The sequence below is a fragment of the Lytechinus pictus genome, chromosome 5 (assembly GCF_037042905.1).
Source record: "Lytechinus pictus isolate F3 Inbred chromosome 5, Lp3.0, whole genome shotgun sequence".
Lineage (NCBI taxonomy): Eukaryota > Metazoa > Echinodermata > Echinoidea > Temnopleuroida > Toxopneustidae > Lytechinus > Lytechinus pictus.
The window spans coordinates 6170965-6193052 of NC_087249.1; the positions used below are offsets into that span (position 1 = coordinate 6170965).

General features: G+C 37.0%; 1 protein-coding gene across 1 annotated transcript; it reads right to left on the minus strand.

Annotated features, from left to right (window-relative positions):
- Nucleotides 1-15495: 15495 nt before the first annotated feature.
- Nucleotides 15496-20842, minus strand: LOC129260575 (adipokinetic hormone/corazonin-related peptide receptor variant I-like). The gene is made up of 3 exons (XM_054898541.2): nt 20651-20842; nt 19516-20049; nt 15496-18618 (listed from the first exon to the last, which is right to left on the minus strand). The coding sequence occupies exons 1-3, from the start codon at nt 20775-20777 to the stop codon at nt 18593-18595; spliced, it is 687 nt and encodes a 228-aa protein (XP_054754516.1). The 5' UTR covers nt 20778-20842; the 3' UTR covers nt 15496-18592.
- Between the last annotated feature and the right edge of the window lie 1246 nt (nt 20843-22088).

Sequence of the window (22088 nt, forward strand, 5' to 3'; positions counted from 1 at the left end):
CTGCGAGCGTGAAGCGCGAGCGCAAATTTAATTTTTATATAATGACCTGCCGGAAGATTGTGTTAGTGAATAATATTGTTTGGATGAGAAATTTTCCGAAATTTGAAGAGTGCAAAATGCTGTTTTTGGCGCATTTTGCTGGGGGGGGGGGGGGGGGGGGGCAACGGTCCTGAGGGGGGCAACTGCCCCGTGCCCCCCCACCCTTGGTGCTGCCACTGCATGGCTGTACAGAGCCACTGCATGGCTGTACAGAGCAGTTGGTAGAGGGTAGTTGTCCCCCTCCAAAATTAAAACTTACATCATTTACTGCAAATTTTCACAAAATTCTACAATTTCACTACAGGAAAATGCAAAAGCGCCTCATGACAACCTCGGTCACTTCGCTCCCTTGCTTTTGAGTTTCTTCGAAAAGTTTTACGTGTCCTCCCCCCCCCCCCCCACCCCGAATTTGTACGGCCATGGGGATGTCAGATTTTTTAAAAAGCTTCTGTGAAATGATCCGTCGCTATATAAAAGGCGGATGGGTGAAAATTAACCGTTATGAGATGAATAGATACAAAGTCTGACAAAATCACGAGGGATAGGCCTATTACATTTACTTTGAATAGCGCAAAACTTCTATATAATAGGCACGATAATCTTTGAATGAAACAGTTAAGCATACAAAAAATACTTTCACATAATCGTTTTTTTTTTAATGAGAGACAATTATTGTGATCACTTTGACGCACACAATACTGACGACGGGATTTTTGAGAGCAAATCGCATTTTTAATTAAATGTGAAAGTTTAAAGAAGTAAAATCATTTTATTCAAAGTTCAGCTTAATCCTAGGGGAATACTGAAATCAGAATTCTGCTGTGTTGCAGGCTAGCCTTGTGGTTGCACCGTTGCAGTATCCAAATCGGCGTCAAGTGGCAGCCGATGATGGCGTCATACGATTTGGAATTGAATTTGCTTTGATTCCTACAAATTGAGACTCGAAATTTCGATTTCAGTATTCTTACCAGCCACTCTTTGGAAATTTGATGGTTTAAAATTGATAAGTATGAATATTCATTTAATGCCATTACAATGCCTTTTCAAATCGGAACGCTACGGTATACAGTGAAGACAAAGTGTGTACAATATTCATGATGACTGGTAAAGAGTAAAATTGAAAAAAAAAATGTTTATCAATGATAAACATATTATCATAATAGACCTTTACTACAAATACAACATTTTATTATGAAAATGATGCACTATGGGTAGGGAACCACAAACTGTTTGAGAAGTTCAAGGGAGTATCTCATGAAGAGTTTTTTCCAGTGATTTATCACCGAAAGGCGAAATCTTATAAGCTACTGCAATTTTTTTGCACGCGTCTGATTGGGTTTACAGCAAATATGTCATTGAAAAACAGTGTTAAAACTTTTCAAGCCTTCCAACTTACTATATACGCATCAAGAGGATACTCCCTAAATATACAGAAACAACATACGAAAGTTGATGTCAGGAAGTACTCGTTTAGTCAAAGGGTCACCCATGACTGGAACTATCTCCCTCCCTCAGTAGTACATCACTAAACAGATTCAAAACAGCATTACAGTCATTGGGTTACTAAGGCGAATAGCCCCCCCCCCCACCATTGCTGCAGTACAATCCACTTCGGTACACGACAAAGATGGAATAAATAGAGAAAAATCAAACTAGCATATCGCTGAAAATTTCATCATTATCGGATGTAAAATAAGAAAGTTATGACATTTTAAAGTTTCGCTTATTTTTCACAAATAGTGATATGTACAACTCAGTGACATGCAAATGAGACAGTCGATAATGTCCCTCACTCACTATTTCTTTTGTTTTTTATTGTTTGAATAATACAAAATTTCATTTGACAATAAGGACCAACTTGACTGAACCATATAGTATTAAACAATGTTAGTTCCACATGTTCAGGGAGGAATTAATCATTGTTTCACTTTACAATGAGGAGAAAATTAGAATATTTCATATAATTTATCATAATAAAATACAAAGAGTTGAGGATGTCATCAGTCTCCTCATTTGCATACCAAACAGGATGTGCATATAACTGTTTGTGAAATTAAGCGAAAGTTTAAAATGTCATAACTTTCTTATTTTACAACCGATTTTGATGAAATTTTCAGTGTTATGCTTGTTGGATTTTTCTCTTTTTATTCAAATCAACTTTTTGTAGGGGTGGACTTGTCCTTTCAGTATTAGAGTTCCGTAAGTTCAACTCGAGCTGATGCTACTCAACCATGTCAACGCGACATCTGAAAAATTGAATTTTTGCGTTTACATTTATAGAATGGTATCAGATCAGTCCTAAAGTTATGTCATAGTATTTGATTTGACATGCTATAACATCCTATTCAACTTCCTCGTTGTTGAACTCCGTATGATATTATGAACTCTTTGGCATAGAAAATTTCCTGATTTTCTCATCTATAACCATATTAATCATACTTCCTTCATGCCTTATTGTATATTCTACATTACTGGTAGTGATCGATTTCAGTGTATATATGCATTTCTCATTATGAAAGTAATTTCTTTGCACTTTTAGCTACCTTTTTTTAACCTTTGATGCTCAACCCATGGCAGTTCCGTTTTCACATCCATGCAATTTCATATCTGAAATTACATCACTTTCTCGTTTTCACTCAAGTAAATATTTATTCTTGTATCCTCTGATTTGATTTGATTTACCAATATAAAAATAATACGTATAAAATTACAACATGATATAATACATGATAAAATAACATTGGATGGATCGTCCTACTCAGCTGAGCCATTACAGCACAACTGTTCTGCCGAGGGGTCCAGCTATATTAAACAAACAACATGAAATTCATAATACAAAAATAAATTCATTAACAAATTTGTGTAACATAAAAGCAACACCAGCTAAAGGGAGAAAGAACAGCAATCCCACCCAACCCTTCAGTAAAAACCGAGTACCTAACCCCACCCACCACCCACCCAAAAGTGCCCCAAGTTATATCTTTGAACTTTGGTTTAAAGGGAAATAGTTTTCAGGATTTGGTCATCATAATTGGGAGATAATTTTATAGAAGGAGATAAAGAATTAAATTGCGAGGTCCCACGGTATGAAAACATTCGACGACACGATTCAGTACGTGGCTTAGGTAAAGATAAGTTTCCAATTGAGCGTAAGGAATAGTTGTAATAAATAGTATTAACTCAAGATCGTTTAGGCTATAATTGTCCTTTTTGCTTACTCTACGACTAATAAGAAGGGGGCGAGACTTGTACGAGGTGCGGTGAACATTAGACCAAGCGGGTATTGGGCCAACTTTCAATCGGACCAAGTGTCTAGACGAAATGGCTTATGTGGACCACATAATATTAGACGAAGTAACTCTTAAGATGAAGTTGCTATTGGCCCAAGTGGTGATTGGACGAAATGGCATTAGGGCAAAATGGGATCGGACAAAATGGCTGTTTAGACGTAATGGCTATTAGATGAAGTGGCTTTTAGACAAAATTAGCCCATCTGACTATTGAAAATTGTCATTGGACAAAATGGCATTGGATAGAATGGGACTAGACGAAGTGGCCGTTGGATGAAATGGCTATTAGCCCAACTGGCTATTGGACGAAATGGTCATTGGACAACATTTCATTAGACCGAATGGGACTAGACGAAGTGGCTATTGGATGAAATGGCATTGGACGTGGAGCCTTCTTTCAATTCGATTTTGATGATGTCCGAGTCCTGTCGCCCCCTTTCTTTCTCTCTCTCATTCTCATTCTGTCTATATATCTGCATGCATATCCCCTTCTCTCATACCTTTCTATCCTATTCCTTTCCTCTCCCTCTCTATCATAACTATTTTTTTCTTTTTTTAATTCCTTCTTTTCAATTTAAATTATCTTCCATTCTCTCATTTTCACTATTCATGCAGTTTTCTTGAGTCTCCACCACTTCTCTTTGCCATTCATTCAGTTCTCTTTCATGTTTTATTTTCTCCTTCTACACTTCATTCCAAACATCAACATGCCTGCTGTATATGGTATGTAGATGTCATATATATATATATATATATATATATATATATATATATATATATATGACATCTACATATATATATATATATATATATATAATTATGTACCAAAAAACGATAAAAAATGATTTGTTCAAAATGCGGATTTAAGCAGAATAGTACTTTGGATATTATACCATACTCTACGCGGCCGGAAACGCGTAGGAAATCATATCATTTACCCAAGATCATAAAGATTACTCGTCAGTATTCTATGACATATTTATAAATGAAGGCTTTTCGTGGTTATTTTTACGTCAATGGAATATTAATTCAGCAAATTCACCAGAAAATAGTAACTTTAAAATGTACTAAAAAAATACAATTGCGTAGTCATCTTGGTCATTCAATGCATGACGAGTGGGTCTATATTCAGTGGCAGATCTACGGGGGGGGGGGGGGGGGTAAGGGGTTGAACCCCCTTGGGCTGCCAGGCAAGAATAAGATAATGTGCATAAAAATCGCCATCATTATGTCCAGACCCACACAATATATTCCTATGGCATGAACTGCCTTTTCTGGTCTCCATTGCATTAGTAGATGCTAGGAAAACATCATTTAAGGGGGTTCAAAAAAGCCTACCCCCAAAAAAGCAAAAAAAAAAGATGGTCCTCAACCCCCCTCCCCGCACGGGCCGAGAAACCGGGGGGCTGAGCCCCCCACTTTTTTCCAAATAGTGTACAAAAACGTAAAAATGACCATCTGATTGTGATTTTTTTGCATGGTCAGCTACCCCCCATTTTCAAAACCGTCCCGCGGCCCCTGCCCCGGAAAAAACTATGTCCGCTCCTGTATATTATTGTTGCTGTAAAATTAGATATTAAGCCTACAGGTATCAACTTATAAAAAAATCCTATGAGACCCAATTTTATTTATGTTATGATGTACAGTATCATGGAAAAGCATGAAACTCCACTGTAAAAACTGTGATGTTAAAACTGACACCACTTGGTGTTAATAGAGGACCGCACCCTGAGGTGTTAAAATTACACCATAGAGATTGAACATAACACCAAAGAGTGTAGATGTAACAACCAAAGGTGTTGTAATAACACCTATGAGTGTAAAACTAACACCACCAATTTAACACTGGTGTAAAACAACTGGTGTGGTCCTCTATGTACACCGGTTAACACCACAGTTATTGCTGTGTCGCTTCTTTTTAACTGATTCTATAACGTCACGCTTGTAGGGAAATGCGGTGTAACTTTAGTCTATAAGGTTAAGTTGAGCTACCACCCCCAGGCCAATTATGGATGTGTCAGACATTGTGGTGGCGACATATATTGATGACCCATTGCATAACCCCTATCCCCACCACATCGTTTTCAACATTGAAAAAGAAAATAGTTTTTAAAAGGGAAAAATACAAATTTCAGCCAAAAATGTAAGAAAGTATCAAATATATAAGTGCATGTTACCGACATGCATCTTTAAATATAATAAGGACATAAGATGACAGTATTTTTTAGTCCAGGTATGGATCCCTATTCTTGTCAAAGTCTTTTACATGATGGGTGCATACAAATTGTGTGGATGTGAAAACATCCCATGAAGTTCGGATTGGGGTAGGTTGAGCCATGCAGCCAACATGGGGAAAGTTGAGTCATGGAAATGTGTATGGTAATGTACATGTATAACTATAAAATAAACAAACCTTAAAGGTCATTGATATGCAGGCAGTAAGAACCGAAAAACCCAGTTGATTTAGTAAAGGATTTTAGTATTGATAGAGAATTAGCAAGTGAAAAGAAAACAAGCAAGTGCAAATTGATTGGTGGTGGTGGTGATTTTTTACCTGATTACTAAGAAAGCATATAAATGCTTGTAAGCAAGCAACCAGAGGACCGACGGCTTAAGGTCCTCTCCGAAGGACCTGGTACTGAGAATTTATGCCTTACCAAAGGGCACTAGCGCACCAAGTGGGAATCGAACCCGGGTCACCGGAATACGAATCCCCCGCTTGTCATGCTGGTTCTTGTCCCATACCTTTCGTACATTTTTTTGTGGCTGAACCTACCAAAGAAGGTGGCTTACCTTAGCCAATGGGTGGGGCAATTTGAGCCATTTGACTTTTTTTTTCAAATTTGACGGTGTCTTTCAGTTTGGGGGTAGAAAGTTACATATTGGTTTAAAAAAATGTTTCCCAAAAGTAATTAAATTTTACGGCGAGGTACTTATTTCTACAAGATTATTAGTCATATCGGTCCTAACATGCAAAAAGAAAAAAAAAAGAAAAAAAATGGCTCAACTCACCCCGCCTTCCCCTACTATGGAAATTCACACTTTATTTGACCTATTGATGAACTGAATACACCTGAACCAAAAATGATTCTGCTTACCACATTAACCTTAAGTTGACTTTAAAATTATTTTTCATAATTAGTATCTTTGTTATTAGAATTCACTTCATAAAACAACCTTTGTTTTGACTCATGATAATAGTAGAAGGATTTATTTCCCCCATGGATCGATTGATTCTAGAGATTGTCGGAAATTCCGCGTGCCTCTATCATTTCCTCATATAGGTGCCTTTTTTTGTCAAGTTACTTTTCTTGTCATCCAACAACCGGAAGATGTGACTCAATTCTGGAATCGGGGTCTGGTAACCAATGTTTTGATGACGAGTTATACATAGACAATTTCGAACTGTCGAGAGAGAGAGAAAACAAATCACCATGGAAGTTTAGTAGTTGCCAATTATTATTACCTGGTGCTGTTGTTGGTGAGCGCATGTACGACGTTTTTGGTATAATATCCATCCTGCAATCTTTTCCAGTTCCATTTGATCGTTCTTTATACAAGAAGAAACAATCCATCCTTTTATTTGTTCGTAGACTACATGCATCCATTGCATTTTTAACTGTACAAAATCGAATTCAAACCTTTTTTCCAACATGGATTTGACTCTTCAGATAGTTTTACTTCTCTTAGCCCTTGTTGGGTTGTTCAATCCTTGTGCATGTGGTATCTTCGGACCATCTCTGGAGGAAGGACCATTGAACAAGACTGCTGTGACTGGGGACAGTGTATCACTCATCTGCGATCTGGAAGACAACAATGAGAGAACAGTCATGTGGTACAGTTACCAGACGGAGTCGTACATCACTCGAAATGACGATGTCCGCAACCCCATGTTGCGGGATCGCTTCTCCGTCAACGTCAACTACACGACTCAGATGTACAAATTGCACATCAAGGATGTCCAGGGATCCGATGCAGGGACCTACGAATGTGCATATTTAGTCGGATTAAGAGCCAGGTCTTTGGCCATGGCCCAACTGACCGTTCTACCGGGGCCAACCAGCAAACCCAAATGCGAACTGACTCACCTGCCTACCATGGGATTGACCGAAGGGGACAGTAGCGAAGTGGACGTTTCTTGTTCTTGGACAAGCAATTATACAGGCGTGAAAGGGAGACTCTTTCAAGGTGATGTGGAACTGCATCCGGATGTAGTTCTTGAAGACAGGGTGATAATCAGGGTTGACCCAGGTGGGGCGCCACCAAGTGTGATGTTTCGATGTGAAGTGTCTTTACCAGAGCTTGACTGGATAAGATCTTGTACTGTCGACACCGAGTCCAATCCTTACATCAAAGTCGGGATCAACCCATTGTTGAGCGAAACCCGTTTAGGATCATCTGTATCCATGGATTGTTATGGTCAAAGTTCTGATGCCATCAGCGAGTACTCTTGGCGAATACCTCTGAATAATTCTTACCAGACAAGGGAAACATTCAATCCTGACAAAAATTCCACCTCTCTGGTCATCACTGGGTTCGACTCGAGCGACAAGAACGTCGTTGTTGAGTGTGAAGTGTCTACTGAGAATGGAAGAAAGGCATCGACAGTCGCTGTGGTAAATATCAAACCTTACCACCATCCATTTAAATCATCAAGAGTCATCATATCTCTTCTCGCTGGTGTAATGTTTCTAGTTCTGATTTGCGTAGTTATAATATGTATGGTTTGTTCGGCGAAGAAACCAAAGAAGAGGTCAATATCTCGCCAGCGACTTCTGGCCCGTAAAGGAAACGGTCCTACCACTGCATACGACACAGTTGCCAAATATTACCAAGATGGCCACCTCAGCCTGAATCTTGATTCTCCATCAAGCCCAGTTGGTGACACAAGTACCATTACTAATGCCGATGAAACCCGTGAGTCTGTGTCACACAAGCGTACAGGGAGCTTCCGATCACTCTACAACAAACCACTAAGACTACCAAAGAAGAAGTCCCGGTCCCGCAAATCATTCAACAAAGCGAGGATCGTTTCGCAGGTAAGCGGAGGAAGCACCTCCGATTCGAATGTACTCTACGAGAACATATCGCGAACGGGGTCCATGTCGTCTCTCTATTCGCGTTTTTCAACCGATAGTGGACCATCAGCTCCGTGCATCGATGACACACCGATTCCGCCCGAGAGGAGGAAGGCTGCTAAAGAAAATGTGTACGGCGACGACCCCATCGTTAAGCATTCTTATCTGGGTATGCCAAAGACGAAGTCGACGGCTGACGCCTTCGCGAAGGATGAACAGGACGACGATACCCATGATTACATGTCCATTGATGATGAAGAAAGTTTGGTGAAGAAGACCGACAAGCCGTTGAAATACGTCGAGCTTGACCTGACTCAGAAGTCTCCAAAGGACAAAAAGAAACCCAAGGTCAAATGGGCAGATGGTGGCGTCGTTTATACAGAACTTAACATATGAATGTAATAACCGCTGGACGTTGTTGTAAGAATATAAATTATATTTAAAAATGATTTATTGATAGTATCAACTATTTCCAAGCATTGCAGCAATGTTATAGGGTCTCATAACATAAACCTTGGATATTGATCGTAATGTTGATGAGTAGCATACATTGATTGTAGCACGATCAATAAAATAATGGTAGATCAGTTCCACAATCAATCCGTAAGTTTTGTGTTACAGGGTTCCGGTGATAACATCCTTGGGTAATTTTGATTTACTGAAGAAAATGTTTCCTTTGAAGTTGTTGCAATTGATAGAGCTTTACACTTATATTTATTATACTATAAAAAAAAGTGAGACTGGTATTTTTACAGTAGATTACTGGGAAGAAAGTCCTCCGGAATAAAATAATTAGAGTAAACACTAAAAACCCTATTGAATAGAGGTGTGGATATTGAAATGTCACTGGTTCACTTGTTCATGTTTCTTAGAAGTCACCCTGGGCCATTGATTAAGGATTAAATTTTATAGGAAATCATATAGCATAGGGGATTGTGTTACCTATAATTCTATCTACGTTCTTGAAAATGTTTCTAAATCAGGCTCAAACCATGGACATTCTGTAGGTCCATGCTCAAACTATCTGTGAACTTGGTAAATGAAGTAACTGTTTTATGAGTGTACATTTGCTACCATCCATGACCATGCTCTTTATTGTGTTTCTTTTAACCCCCGTAGGGGCTCGGCATGACAGCATTTGGTGGTACAACGCAAAGATAGTAAATGATCAATTACATAGGAAACATCTTACGTCTATAATCAGGCATATTTGGCTTACCTTGTAGACGACAGAAATTACTCCCGGGTATTTTTTTTAGACAATGGCAGAGCAGAGATTCGAACCCACAACTTTGGGATCATGAGTCCAATGTTCTAACCACTAGACCACGCGACCCGTGAAAACGTTCTTAAAAATGCTAATAGCGATCATGGGCTAAACCTGTGTACGATCACAGAAAAATCAGTAAATGTTTTCAATTTGTTTGAAAACATTTCGACTGACTCAGTCCCGACGGGATGAAAACAACGTTTGAGAACTTTGAACCTGTCCCACATGACGAAGTTTTACGTGATTTAAGTTAACTTAAATCAGTGTGTCAACTTATACCGAAAAAATTTCCGCTAGAACTTGTATCAACTCATACCAAAAGAACGGTTTACTTCAAGTAAATGAACGTTTAATTCCTGTAGACAAGATGTTCCACAAATCTTTGTAATTTGAAAAGTTAATACTTGGTATTCTTCTACCATCATATCATTTACATGTATACCCTTGACAAGCGTTAATGTATAAAAAACTGCGATGTATGAAATAGGACTAATTCATATGAGAGTGTATTTGGGAAATGTCCAAACGTAACGTCTTAACGATGGCGAGGGAGTGAAACGACAAAGCTGATCAACGTGGAGGGTTTTTTTGTTTATTTTTAGTTTGTGACTGAGGAATCAGGGGACCATGACAAAGTTATATTTTTACACTCTTTATAAAATGGCCTCCATGATTAAATTAGGTTGATTTTCCGCTCGATAAGAAAGCAGTTTATCTATATTTATTAGTATTATTATTATACTTTTTTGTTTGGGAGAGGGCGGGGGCAATTTTTCCCTGCTCCCCCTTTCCTTTAATGTCGGCATTCAGTCATACTTAAGTTATTAATAAACGTGAACAGTTCATTCAATATCTTATATCATTATGATCAATTTCTCGAAGCGCTTTTAATACACTACAGAACAAAACTGACTATTAAAACGCCCTAACTTCTTATCTTGTCTACGAATTAAATTAATTTTGAAACTGAACAATAAACTGAATAACTTATCAGTACTTAAATATTAATCAAAGATTGTTAAACTGTTAACGGAGAGAAACATATTTTTATTTCAATGCAGAGGAAGTTTGATTTCTACACTTATAATCCGTAATTATCACATGACCTTTGGGAAAAATGCCAACTCAAGAGCTTATTTTATCATTTGGTTGAGGGCATTTATTATACTTAGCTTCTCCTGAACAGACTGTAAATAAATATGATAATTTCTCAAATTTTTATCTTCTTCGAAGGTGCATTAATTTTGTTGTTTGATCAGAAAGGAAGCCCATGTCTTTAGCTCATAGTAAGAGACTTGTCGTCATTGTGCCAAAGGCGTTTATTTGTCTTTTTGTCACCCGTCCATTTATCCCACGTTGCTCATGTGTAATATTACAGAGTAGTTAATTAAAAGTAAATATTGATATCCATGACATTATTTGAGATTATCCCTGGTGGATACACTCCTAATTTATCATCGGAGAATCAGTCAAATATTAATTGGACAGTAAATTTGTGCACAGTGGCTGCCGGGCCCATGATCAACATGATCAATTGGGCAAAGCAAATTTTCGGAGTATTTCATTTCTAGTCATTTCGAAAAAAAAGTGGATTTTCACATGGTGTTATGACAAGAAAGATGAGTTTGACATTGAATATTTTTATGGATACTTATTAGTGGAATTGAGTAAGAAGAGAGAGAGAAGAAGAGACAGAGAGTGAGTGAGAGAAGAAGTCAGAAGAAAGAGAGGGAGAGAGAAAGTTAAAACAGAAGTGTGCCCCCCCCCCTTTGAAAATGAAGACCTTTTTTTTGCTTGTCAATTTGTTTCGTGGACGAAATGTCCTTTATTTGGTTGAAAACCTTTTTTTTTGGCTTGTCGAATTTATCCCCGTGCTTCAATTTAATATAATCAAAATAATATCGCGGGAAATAGTTTGGTTAAGTTCTACGTACCGTTGGTAAATTGTTAATAAAGTATTTGCATACGAGAAAAAATATAAGTGCTTTGTTTGTTTTTTCATTGTTAAATTACCGACAGTGACAAGATAAGTTAAAAGCTTTTGGATGTTAAAAATAGGACTTCATCTTCCCGTTTCATACAACGTGATATCAATATCAACTCCAAATTTGTGTGACCAATTTGCTATCGGCCAATCATATGTCACGATTTCCGTAGCTTTTAACATTGTATTGCATTATTTTGTGAATATTTACAAGTTGGCGTTTTTGAAACATAATTAGGGACATTTCCCAGGGCTGTGACGTCACATACCGACATCATTGTTTTAGTCACGCATGTTTGTTGACTTGTTTAACCACTTAGAATATGAACTCTAAGGCAATGTGAAATCATGATAACATGACTCATCCTTAAGTACTGATGTCTGTCACTGATTGTGTGGGAATTGCTAAACATTTAACCGCGTTTTTCCCATCAGTGAATATTGTGGATCCTCAATTTTGTAAACTTTTTTTTCTTCTAAATTCTTTGAATTTGCAACATCAGTTTTTAGCTTTCAAAGCTGCATTATTATTTATTATATTTATAAGTTTGAAAATAAGAATGGAGCCGTATATGCGTTTAAACATTAAGATATAGAAAATAATACTTTTAAATGCTATATTTGGGAATTTACGTAAAAGGCAATGATTTTCATGATCCCGTTACCTCAAATATTTTAGGGTTATTGGGGACAATCTTCCCCCCCTTTTTTTTGGGGGGGGGGGGTACTAACGTGGGATGATGTTTATGACCTATGCACCAACACCTATTTACGGTCACTCGGACTCACTCTCTCAAGACAACAATAAACTATTCTTGACTACTTCATGTGTGTTTAACACGTTTTTAATTGTGTTTTATTTCACTTTACAATACCATAATAAGATATTTATATTTACATTATTTATAATTATGATTCGTTCCTATATCTAAAAGCCGCTCATTGACCTTGATGATATTGTTTTGGTTGTGAAGAAAGTGTCGGGTTTTCTTCCGGAAGTTGTTCTAAATTGGGAATCATGTTATTGGTCAGAATATTCACCACTTCCATAATGTTGTCCAAAATACTTTTACGATACACATGTCCAACGGAATGCTCAAATAATCGGTCACTTTTTCTTCAAATATAAAAGGGCCCCCAGAGATTGGTCCGGATATAGAGCCGTTATAGCAACACACTTCGAACCATCGGTATCCCTGCTGTGCCATATTCAGATTTTTCACAATTTTTTTTTCAATTAATTTAATTAATTGGTTGGTAGCTTTAATCTTAAGTGATTACTCAAAAGACATTGTGTGGTATTCTGATTGCCATGGTTTAGCCCAACCATTGGTTAACTAAAAACATACTTTTATTGAGTCCCAGTTCTCAACTCATTCACCAATTAAAAATAACCCAATTCAAAAAGTTGTCAAAACATTAAGTGAGTCGTGAAATGCATGGGAAAAATATGACAATACAAAAGGTTATGATTATGATCTTTAATGAAGTAACTGATACATTATATTTACCACGAAATAATAAATAGCGAAGTTATGGAAATTTAATGTTTAGCAGTATTCTGTGAAAACAGTTATAAAAAATTGTCATTCATATTCATTAGGTGGGCTGATGATGTCATATCCCCACTTTCATTTGTCTTTTATTACATGAAATCATAAATATTGCATATATTCATACAATTTAGTAAGTTATGATTCAACTATATAATAAAATAAGTTGCAGCAGTGAATATCTAAAGTATTAAATCAATTGTCAATCCATTTTTAAAAATTCTTTAAGGAAAAAATTCAAATAAACATAACTTCATATAATGAAATACCAAAGAACAGTTGGGGGTATAACATCAACAGTTTGCTCATTGAATATTCACGAAGACATGCATAGAACTTGTTTCACCGAAATAATGCAAATCATTAATGTCAGAACTTCTTCATTCCTTGACCGATTTTGGTGAAATTTTCAGTGTTTTGTTTTTGTCTGATTTTTCTTTACCTGTTCAAATCATGTTATATTCAGCCTGGAGTACCCCTTTAAAATTCTAGTTTAGACTAGAGTTAAAACGAAGGTTTTATCTATCAGAATACATTTCTCGATAGAAAATGTTTGCCTTTGGTTCTCTATACCAGAACACACAGCATGGACTAGGATTTGAACCCTTGCTAACATAGTCCCGTTTCATAAAGCTTTGATACAATAACAAATGCACAATTTCTATAACAGATTTACTATTAGCCAATCGGATTAAAGGATTTCAGTAGCTTTAAACTGTCATTGCAAATTTGTCATTATAACAACTTTTAATGAAGCGGGCCCCAGATTATAAAACACAGTATATAACTGAGACATTGTTTCTTCATGCAGGATGATAATAGAGATAATTGTGCATTCAACATTTCATTACAATCAGACAATAAATTACATTTACGGCGATGCTCTGTGCTACTTAAAGGAAAGTTTGAAATATTACACAAACTTTGAAAATGAATTGCACATTACTGAATAGACATTGCACCTAGTCACATAATTATGTTATATTCTTTGTATAATTTGTCAAATTTCTCAAATTGAATTAAATATCTAGGTTGAATTATCGCTTGAATACCGTATACATTATACGGTAGATGAATATTGTGATTTCGAAAGTTAGTAATCTACCAATTCTTTTCCGGTGTATCTTCCTGTGTGAAACTATTATTTTCATTCAATTTATCATTAATTGTTGCAGTTCAGTCATCGATATTACTAGCATATTAGTATCAAACTAAAATGTGTGGATGTAAAATAAATTAATCACGATACTCTTGCCTCGTAAAAAGCCGCAATAAAATTTCATAGCGGTCTATATATATATATATATATATATATAAATATTGGTTTATCTCATAAATCAATTTTTAGGTCTGTCGTAATGTTCGTTATCAAAATCGACATTGGACCTAGCTAAAACAGCTTCAGTAAGGATAGATTTTAAAAGACTATCAGTTGTGAACTCTAGTCAGGGGCAGCGCTAGTCTGTTGTGAAAACCCTTCAGTCATCATGGTCATAGTGGTCTGAATGCCAAGCCTACAAGGACTTGTGTACAGAAGGCCCTCTCGCAAGTTTTATATGTGCTAGTCTTGTGTGAAGACCCACTATTTGATCAAAGTTTCAATCAGGATCTGTGCCGGCAGACTATAGGACAGCCATACGGGAGTGGGGTGGGGCGACTTCCCCATGTGATTTTCAAAGTTATCGAAAACTCACTTTAAGGAAAGGCTGATAAAAAAGGAGGAATAAGAAGAAGAAAATGAGATGTGAAAATATAGGTCTTGGTCCTATCCCTTTACCCCACAATTATATCTACAATTCAAATAAATTTACAAGGGGGTTCTAACTCTAAAACAATTATATTTAAAGTAAAAACAATTTTTTTCTTTTACATTTCGTTCTTACACAAAGAGAATTAGTGCATTGAAAAAAACTTCACCGTTGATTTTTTTATAATGTGCACCGGTATACTTGCGATCACTAAGATTACAAAAAAAATGATGTTCTTAAATCTAAGAATGACATATTGCGAATGTGAGAATGAGAGTGAATAGCCAACAGGATTTCTATTTACACACAAAAATGCATCAAATAAAATTGAAATGCACAAGCTAATTCCATCATATTATCATTAAAGTTTTTTTTGACCACTTATCAAACTTCCTTAAAATGTTAAATCAACATCCCCCAAATACAGGTCGTCTTTTCAGCAATTCATATTCCATTTTTCCTTCAGTTAACTTTAAGGACAATACTTAAAAGACCGAAATTTTATCACAAAGTAATCTATTTTTTCCTTTTTTACAATAATACATATATATATTCATAGTTAAGTATGTACACAATTGAATAAATTAAATAAATATGTCTAAAGGTTCTTTGTTCATATAAACATTTTTATACATTAATAGATAACATTTTAAAAGACTGTGTAGATTTGAATATCAATAGAACAGTTTTGAGCATTACACTTTACACACACACACGCCCATTAGAAAGTGTAAAAGTTGTAAATCTAAAGATGGAAATGAATGTCAGAAATTATGTAAAGAATACTTGCTTTGCCATGCATATGCGTAAAATCAAACGCCACGAAAAGGAAAATATGTGTAATCAGCTTTAAAATATTGCTCAATGTCATTGAAACGTTTCATAAAGTGGTAGATTGTACATATATATATACTAGTTATCGTTGATGTATCTCATACATTTAGGACACACGAGCCTTACAAGTATGTATGTCTTTAATTCAGAAGAGGTTGGTATATTTTTGACATTTGGTGTTTATTAGTAATTAGTACTCGTGGAAGTCGTAGTATTATACAGTTATAGTGGTAGTAGAAGTAGTAGTAGTAGTAGTAGTAGTAGTAGGAGTAGTAGGAGTAGGAGCAGCAGCAGCAGTAGTAGTAGTAGTAATAACATTACTAGAGGTCAAGTTAGTGGAAGTAACATTGATAGTACTACTAGTGGTAAAAGTACTATTAGTATTAGTAACAGTAGTTTTCATAATAGAAGTAGTACGAGTAGAAGTAGCAACAGCAGCATCAGCAGCAGTAGTGATATTAGTACTAGTAGTATTATTTTCAGCTTTATTATGGAGTTAAATCGTTTAATCGTTTAAATCGTTTAAGGTCACGTATAAAGTATAAATACATAAGTAGCGGAAGAGGAACTTATAGCAGAAGTAGTATAGTAGCCCTATAGTATTAGGAGCAGCAGTCGTAGCGAGAGCAATAGTAGTAACAGTAGTAGCGTAGTAGTATGTTATTGGTATTAGTAGTAATAGCAGTAGTAGTAGTTGTAGTAGTAGGATTATTATCATTATTATTATTAGTAGTGGTAGTAGAAGTAGTAGAAGTAGTAGTAGTATTAACTGAAGCATCAGCAGTAGAAGCACTTGTAGTAATATCTAGAAAGAAACAGGGGCTAGGCCCAATTTTCTTTTCTACCAGAATATGACAAGCCAAAGAAAAAAAGTTGACCATTTTGATCACTTCCCTCTTGACTTTTTTGTGGGGGCCCCACTTACCCCCCCCTTTTTTTTTTTACATACTTTCATACTGTAGTTTGACTTTTCTCCAAACCTTGGTCCGCAACTGGTAGTATATAGTAGCAGCAGAAACAGCAGCAGCAGCAACAGCAGCAGCAGCAGCAGCAGCAACAGTAGTAGTAGCAGTGGTGGTGGTGGTAGTAGTGGTAGTAATAGTAGCAGTAGTATGGTTATAGTATTACTAGAAAATAAAGATGCTAAATCAGTATTGGTTGTATTAGTACCCCAAATATTGATAGAATAGTGTTAGTATAAAATGTAGTGCTAGACCTAGTAGAAGTAGTGTAGCTGTAGTAGAAATAGTAACAGTAATGGAAGAAGTAGTAGTAGTAGTAGCAGCAGTAGTAGTAATAGTAGAAGTAGTATTAGTACTACCAGTTGTCGGGATAGTATAGGTAGAAATAGTAGCAATAATCAAAGTAGAAGTAGAGAAGTAATAAGGCTCAGGGAGCGGGGGGGGGGGGGTCGTAATATCGTAAAAATAAGTTGAAAATAGTGCCGATGCTTTTTTGTATTTATTAAAGTAATTACTCCTAGAAACTATGATAAGTTTCAATGGTGATAAGAGTTCAGTGCAGCACACCCGAAGATTTTTCTGGGGGTGCTGCGTGTGCAATACACTCAGGCAGCATGCCCTTGAAGTCAGGTTGGCAAGCTGAAAAGTAGATATTTAACCAAAATCACCTTCATTTCTTAGTGAACTTTTTTTTGCCAATATTTTTTTTTCCAAAGCAGCGCCCCCTATCAAAATATCGTTCCCAGGCTCTAAGGGTGGTGGTCGCGCCATTGACAGTAATAGTCTAATAGCAGCAACATCATCATCAGCATCAGAAGAAATAGCAGTAGAACTGTACAACATCGCGGATGATCACAGGACAGTTCGCACAGACAGCGCAGAAGTGCTCAGGACTGGTGAGGATATCGCCAGAATAACCAGAACAAGCTCCAGAAGGTATCAGCAAGTCAATATATGCGTCCAAATTTAGTCGAGACCAATTCGATTGCGGACATTTTCTTTGCTCTCCCCGGACACCAGCAAGTGCTTAGGAATGAGAAAACATCGCGCGAAGTCTATCGTTCTGACTGGCTGTGGAGTGAATGCATTTTTACAAAGTTTACCTTAATTGTCCTTAGATTGCCCTGTGACTAGAGGACGTTCTACGGGCAACATATCTCATTGGCACTATGTTAACTATCTACTACCGGCCAGTTCATTGACGGATCAGGGTCCCAAAACACAAAGGTATGAAATCATTCGCAAATTGACATTAGCCAATGATGATCACACCATTCCTAGTATTGACCAATCAGGATTGTTGTTGAAATGTGCAATCGTTCTCTGTGCCCTAGTTTTCAGTGTTTTTAGTTATATCTGTGACTTATAGACCTGAAGACCTAGTTACACATTCACATATTTCTATTCTGAATTGAGTGTTCAACTCGTCGTAGTGATACCACACACATGCAAAAATAGCGACACAATAATTCACGACATTTAAAACAAAAATTTTGTTTCCATTAAAAGTGTTATTTTTTTTCTGAGTTTGAGTGCTTTGATCGACATCCAGTGCTTTCTTCAGCAGCCTCTGTGTGAATCGTGATTGAAAGAGACGGGCTGTCCACAAACGATTCTCTCGCCTTATCTGTGCGTCTTCGTACATCAAGGTCATGTCATGTGCCATCAACGCTCCAATTCCAAGCATTGTGAGTTCCGAAGAATCTTCTCATTATAAACTCTTGTTGTCCTGAAACAAACGTCCATCGTCTTTACTGTAAGTCTTTCGCATTGAGATGTTGACTATGACGTATTAAGGGCATCTGAAGCAAAATCAAAAGTTCATTAATCCTCCTCAGGAAACTGTTACTTGAGAAGTACCTGGTAACAAAGCAAACATAGCAAATGATATAAGAAACTCTAAACATCGTTTATTAGTACTGTTTAAAGAAAGAAAACAAGCCATTGCAAACAAGCTATTAGCAATTCGTGCATGAAATCTGGGAAACTGACCATAAAATTTGCACTTTTTCGCCGGCACGTAAGCGAAGAAGCTTTTGTCAAGAAAGGTTGAGAAATCAAGCACCTGATTTTCTGTCCATCATAGATTTGTTTGAACTTCGAAAGCGGGAAATGTCAAACCTTTCTAAAATCCTGACGATCAACAAACGAACAATACATAGCCGTTAGTTCCGTACACCTGCGCAGGTTATGGGAACTTTTAAAAAGCATAAGATGCGGATGCGAAATTTCCCCCTATTTTTTTAAAACCATTCAATTCCATCGAAAGCTACTCGCATACCCGTCAAAAATATCACCTGTCCACGTCGGGAATCCATTAGGGAGGGGAGGGGGCGAATATAAACTGCCACATCTCGAAAATTACTTTATAATACTTCACGAGCGAAATACTAGATTATTGAACATGATGTCTGGCTGTCCAAATGTTGAAGGTATCTTTTAAAAAAATTTGTTTGAATCTGATGATGCTATCACAGTTCAAATCTTTTCATTTATTGGAAATGAAATTATTTGATTTAAGTTTTCTCGTTCCGCTTATGCTTTTCATGATCTTTAGTTGGCGCCTTTGGTAATTTTTAGTTATTGCTAGAAACTGATTTACACACTGGCACATAGGCTGAAACATTTGCCAACCATGAAATAATTTTGAGAACTTCCTGTGGAGACTATCCTCTTATGTCGAGAAAAAAAATTAATCTTAACGTTTCAGGGAAGCCTGAAACATTACATGGAAATTAAAATTGTTATTCTTCTTACTTGATACAGCGCCCTCTGTGAGTAACCTTCCTTTAATCCACTGGCTGTTACTAGATCCCTGATTTTGGTTGCCGTGTCGATTCACACTGTTGTTATGGTGAGGATGATGATGGCCGTATCCTTGCTTGGCCGTCGGGCTCGACTTCATCGACCATCTCATGGTGTACGTCGACGTCTTGTGGTCTGTCAGGCTGGAGTCGGGGCGGCCGATGAACACGGCACAGCAGGAGGCGCAGAAGCTGTCGAAGTAGTGCAGGTTGCAGCATCCGTAGACTAAAGGATTGAAGCAGGAGTTGGAGAGTCCGAAGAGAAACGCTGTCTCGTAAACGATCCGCATAGATTGAGTGTCGGGATGATCAGTGTGGTGCCACGTGTATTTCATGGCAGCCAGTACGTAAGGGGTCCAGTTCACGACAAACGCGAGAAAGATGGTGATGATCATGCGCAATGTCCGTTGTTGAGCACGCATGAAGAGGCGTGATCGAGCTTTGTGTTGTTGAGAAAGGTTGTCTTCAGCATCGTTAATGCTTAATCCTATGTTAAGGACAATAGGTTCAGACATATTTAATTGATAATGATTTACATTATTAAAATGTTATTAGTACTTACCTTACTACAGAGTTACAATTTGCAGTATATAACACTGTTTTATGAAGCGCACATTTTTTCTAAACTGTTTGGCGTCTATCGTGTCAATGGAACAAATTATTGATGCTCACGAGACGTCATTAAATTATATCCCAGTAATTAACTGTACAACCCCATTATACGTGACATTCCCATCTGTTCTGGTAACTTGCACTAATTTTAAATTTAGGTCTACAGACAGGGGCCATAAAAAAAACCAGATGTGACTTAATTCCTTCGTACCTAAAAGAAGAAGTGCGCGTCTGATGAGCCCAATCTGACCAATGCGGTTGTGTGATCATATTCCAAGTAAGGTATTCTTCCCCCCTTTTTATTACATGTGACCTTAATGCTAAGTCACACCAATGAAACCAAATCCAGACCGACCGATTGTGTTCTATTGATAACAACGTAACAACTTCTTTTTCGGTCTGGGGTCAGTTTCACTGTTATGGCTGTGGCATGATTTACTCTTAACCCTTTGTGAAACAGACACGTGGTCCCTTACCTTTGGAACTTTCTCTCCTTATTTTAGCAAAGATGGCGGTGTAAGCGGCGAACATTATGAAGAGAGGAGCAATGACCTGTATGAAGAGCACAAATGTTGTATAGATGCTACTGGGTAACCCATCCATCTCACGAATAGTCACACACTGGTAGAAGACATTCTCGAAAGGCGCCCTCTCCGAGTAGAACAGGGCCATCTTTAAGAAAGTGACAAATAAACAATATATTAATACAAATGGGTATACATTATTTAGAACATCACATTGATTTAATCACTGAATCAATTCTATTTCACTCTAACTTTATGCACTGGGAATAATTTTTTGAAAAAAAATTATCCGTTGCTCTTTTAAGTAGGATTCCTTCATTTATCCTTTCTTTTATCTCCTGGTAGGTTGCAATTTTGTATTCATAATGCAGTAATCCAGATATTGAAAAGAATAATGTAAAATCGATGTTTGTGGTTTTTCTGAGATCTTGAGCGACATACGACATAAAAAACGTTTAAAACTATTCAATTCAATTCAATTTTCAATTTCAATTCAATTCAATTCAATTCAATTCAATTCAATTCAATTCAATTCAAATTCAATTTATTCTGATAATAATTAAACATCATCAAATTGTACATTCGTATATAGAAATATAATTACAAGAAAAGGAGGGCAACAAAAAGTTTACACTTGAAAATAAGAAGCCTCCAAAGAATACAGTAATTAATATATGTACACATCAGATGAAGAGGGGGGGGGGGGGGGAGCGAAACATGCTCATTCACACACAGACACATCCACCGAGAAACATCGTCATCATCACACACAAAAGCACACCCGAACATCCATCATCTTGGTTCATTCATTAACAAAAATAATACATATATAAATGAGGTGAGCTTGAATTTAAATTAGGAATAGGTACTAATAATGATCTTTTTGAGTTTGCATTTAAACGAAGAAACAGTTGAACATGAAAAAAGGCATACATTGAGATTATTCCAAATTCGTGGTCCGGTAAACTTAAAAGAGTTCAGAATTAAGGTTGAAGCAGTTTTAGGGAATGAAAGCTATTAGCAGAGCGAGTATTGTATCGGTGAAAGTCGTAGTTATTTCTTCCTTCTGTCAACATCATACTCAGCGCCCAGGGTAATATAGGACCCTTTCAATTTTGAGACACCGTAGACTTTGCTGAAATCGCGCCCTCATATCAACCAGCACTCGGGACAAAGGCAAAAAACTCTTGCTTATTTCCATTCTGACGGTGATGGCTTCTTGGTGGGTCGTGGGACTAAACATTATAGGGCGTTTTCTGTCTTTTTCTTCCTTATTCTATTATTTTTTTTTTGCGTAGGCCTAAGTGGCATCCGGGCACGTCGAGCCTCCCGCTCTTTAGATACGCCACTGTCTGTCGTTGTTAAACGTTTATATTCCTCCCTTAAATCA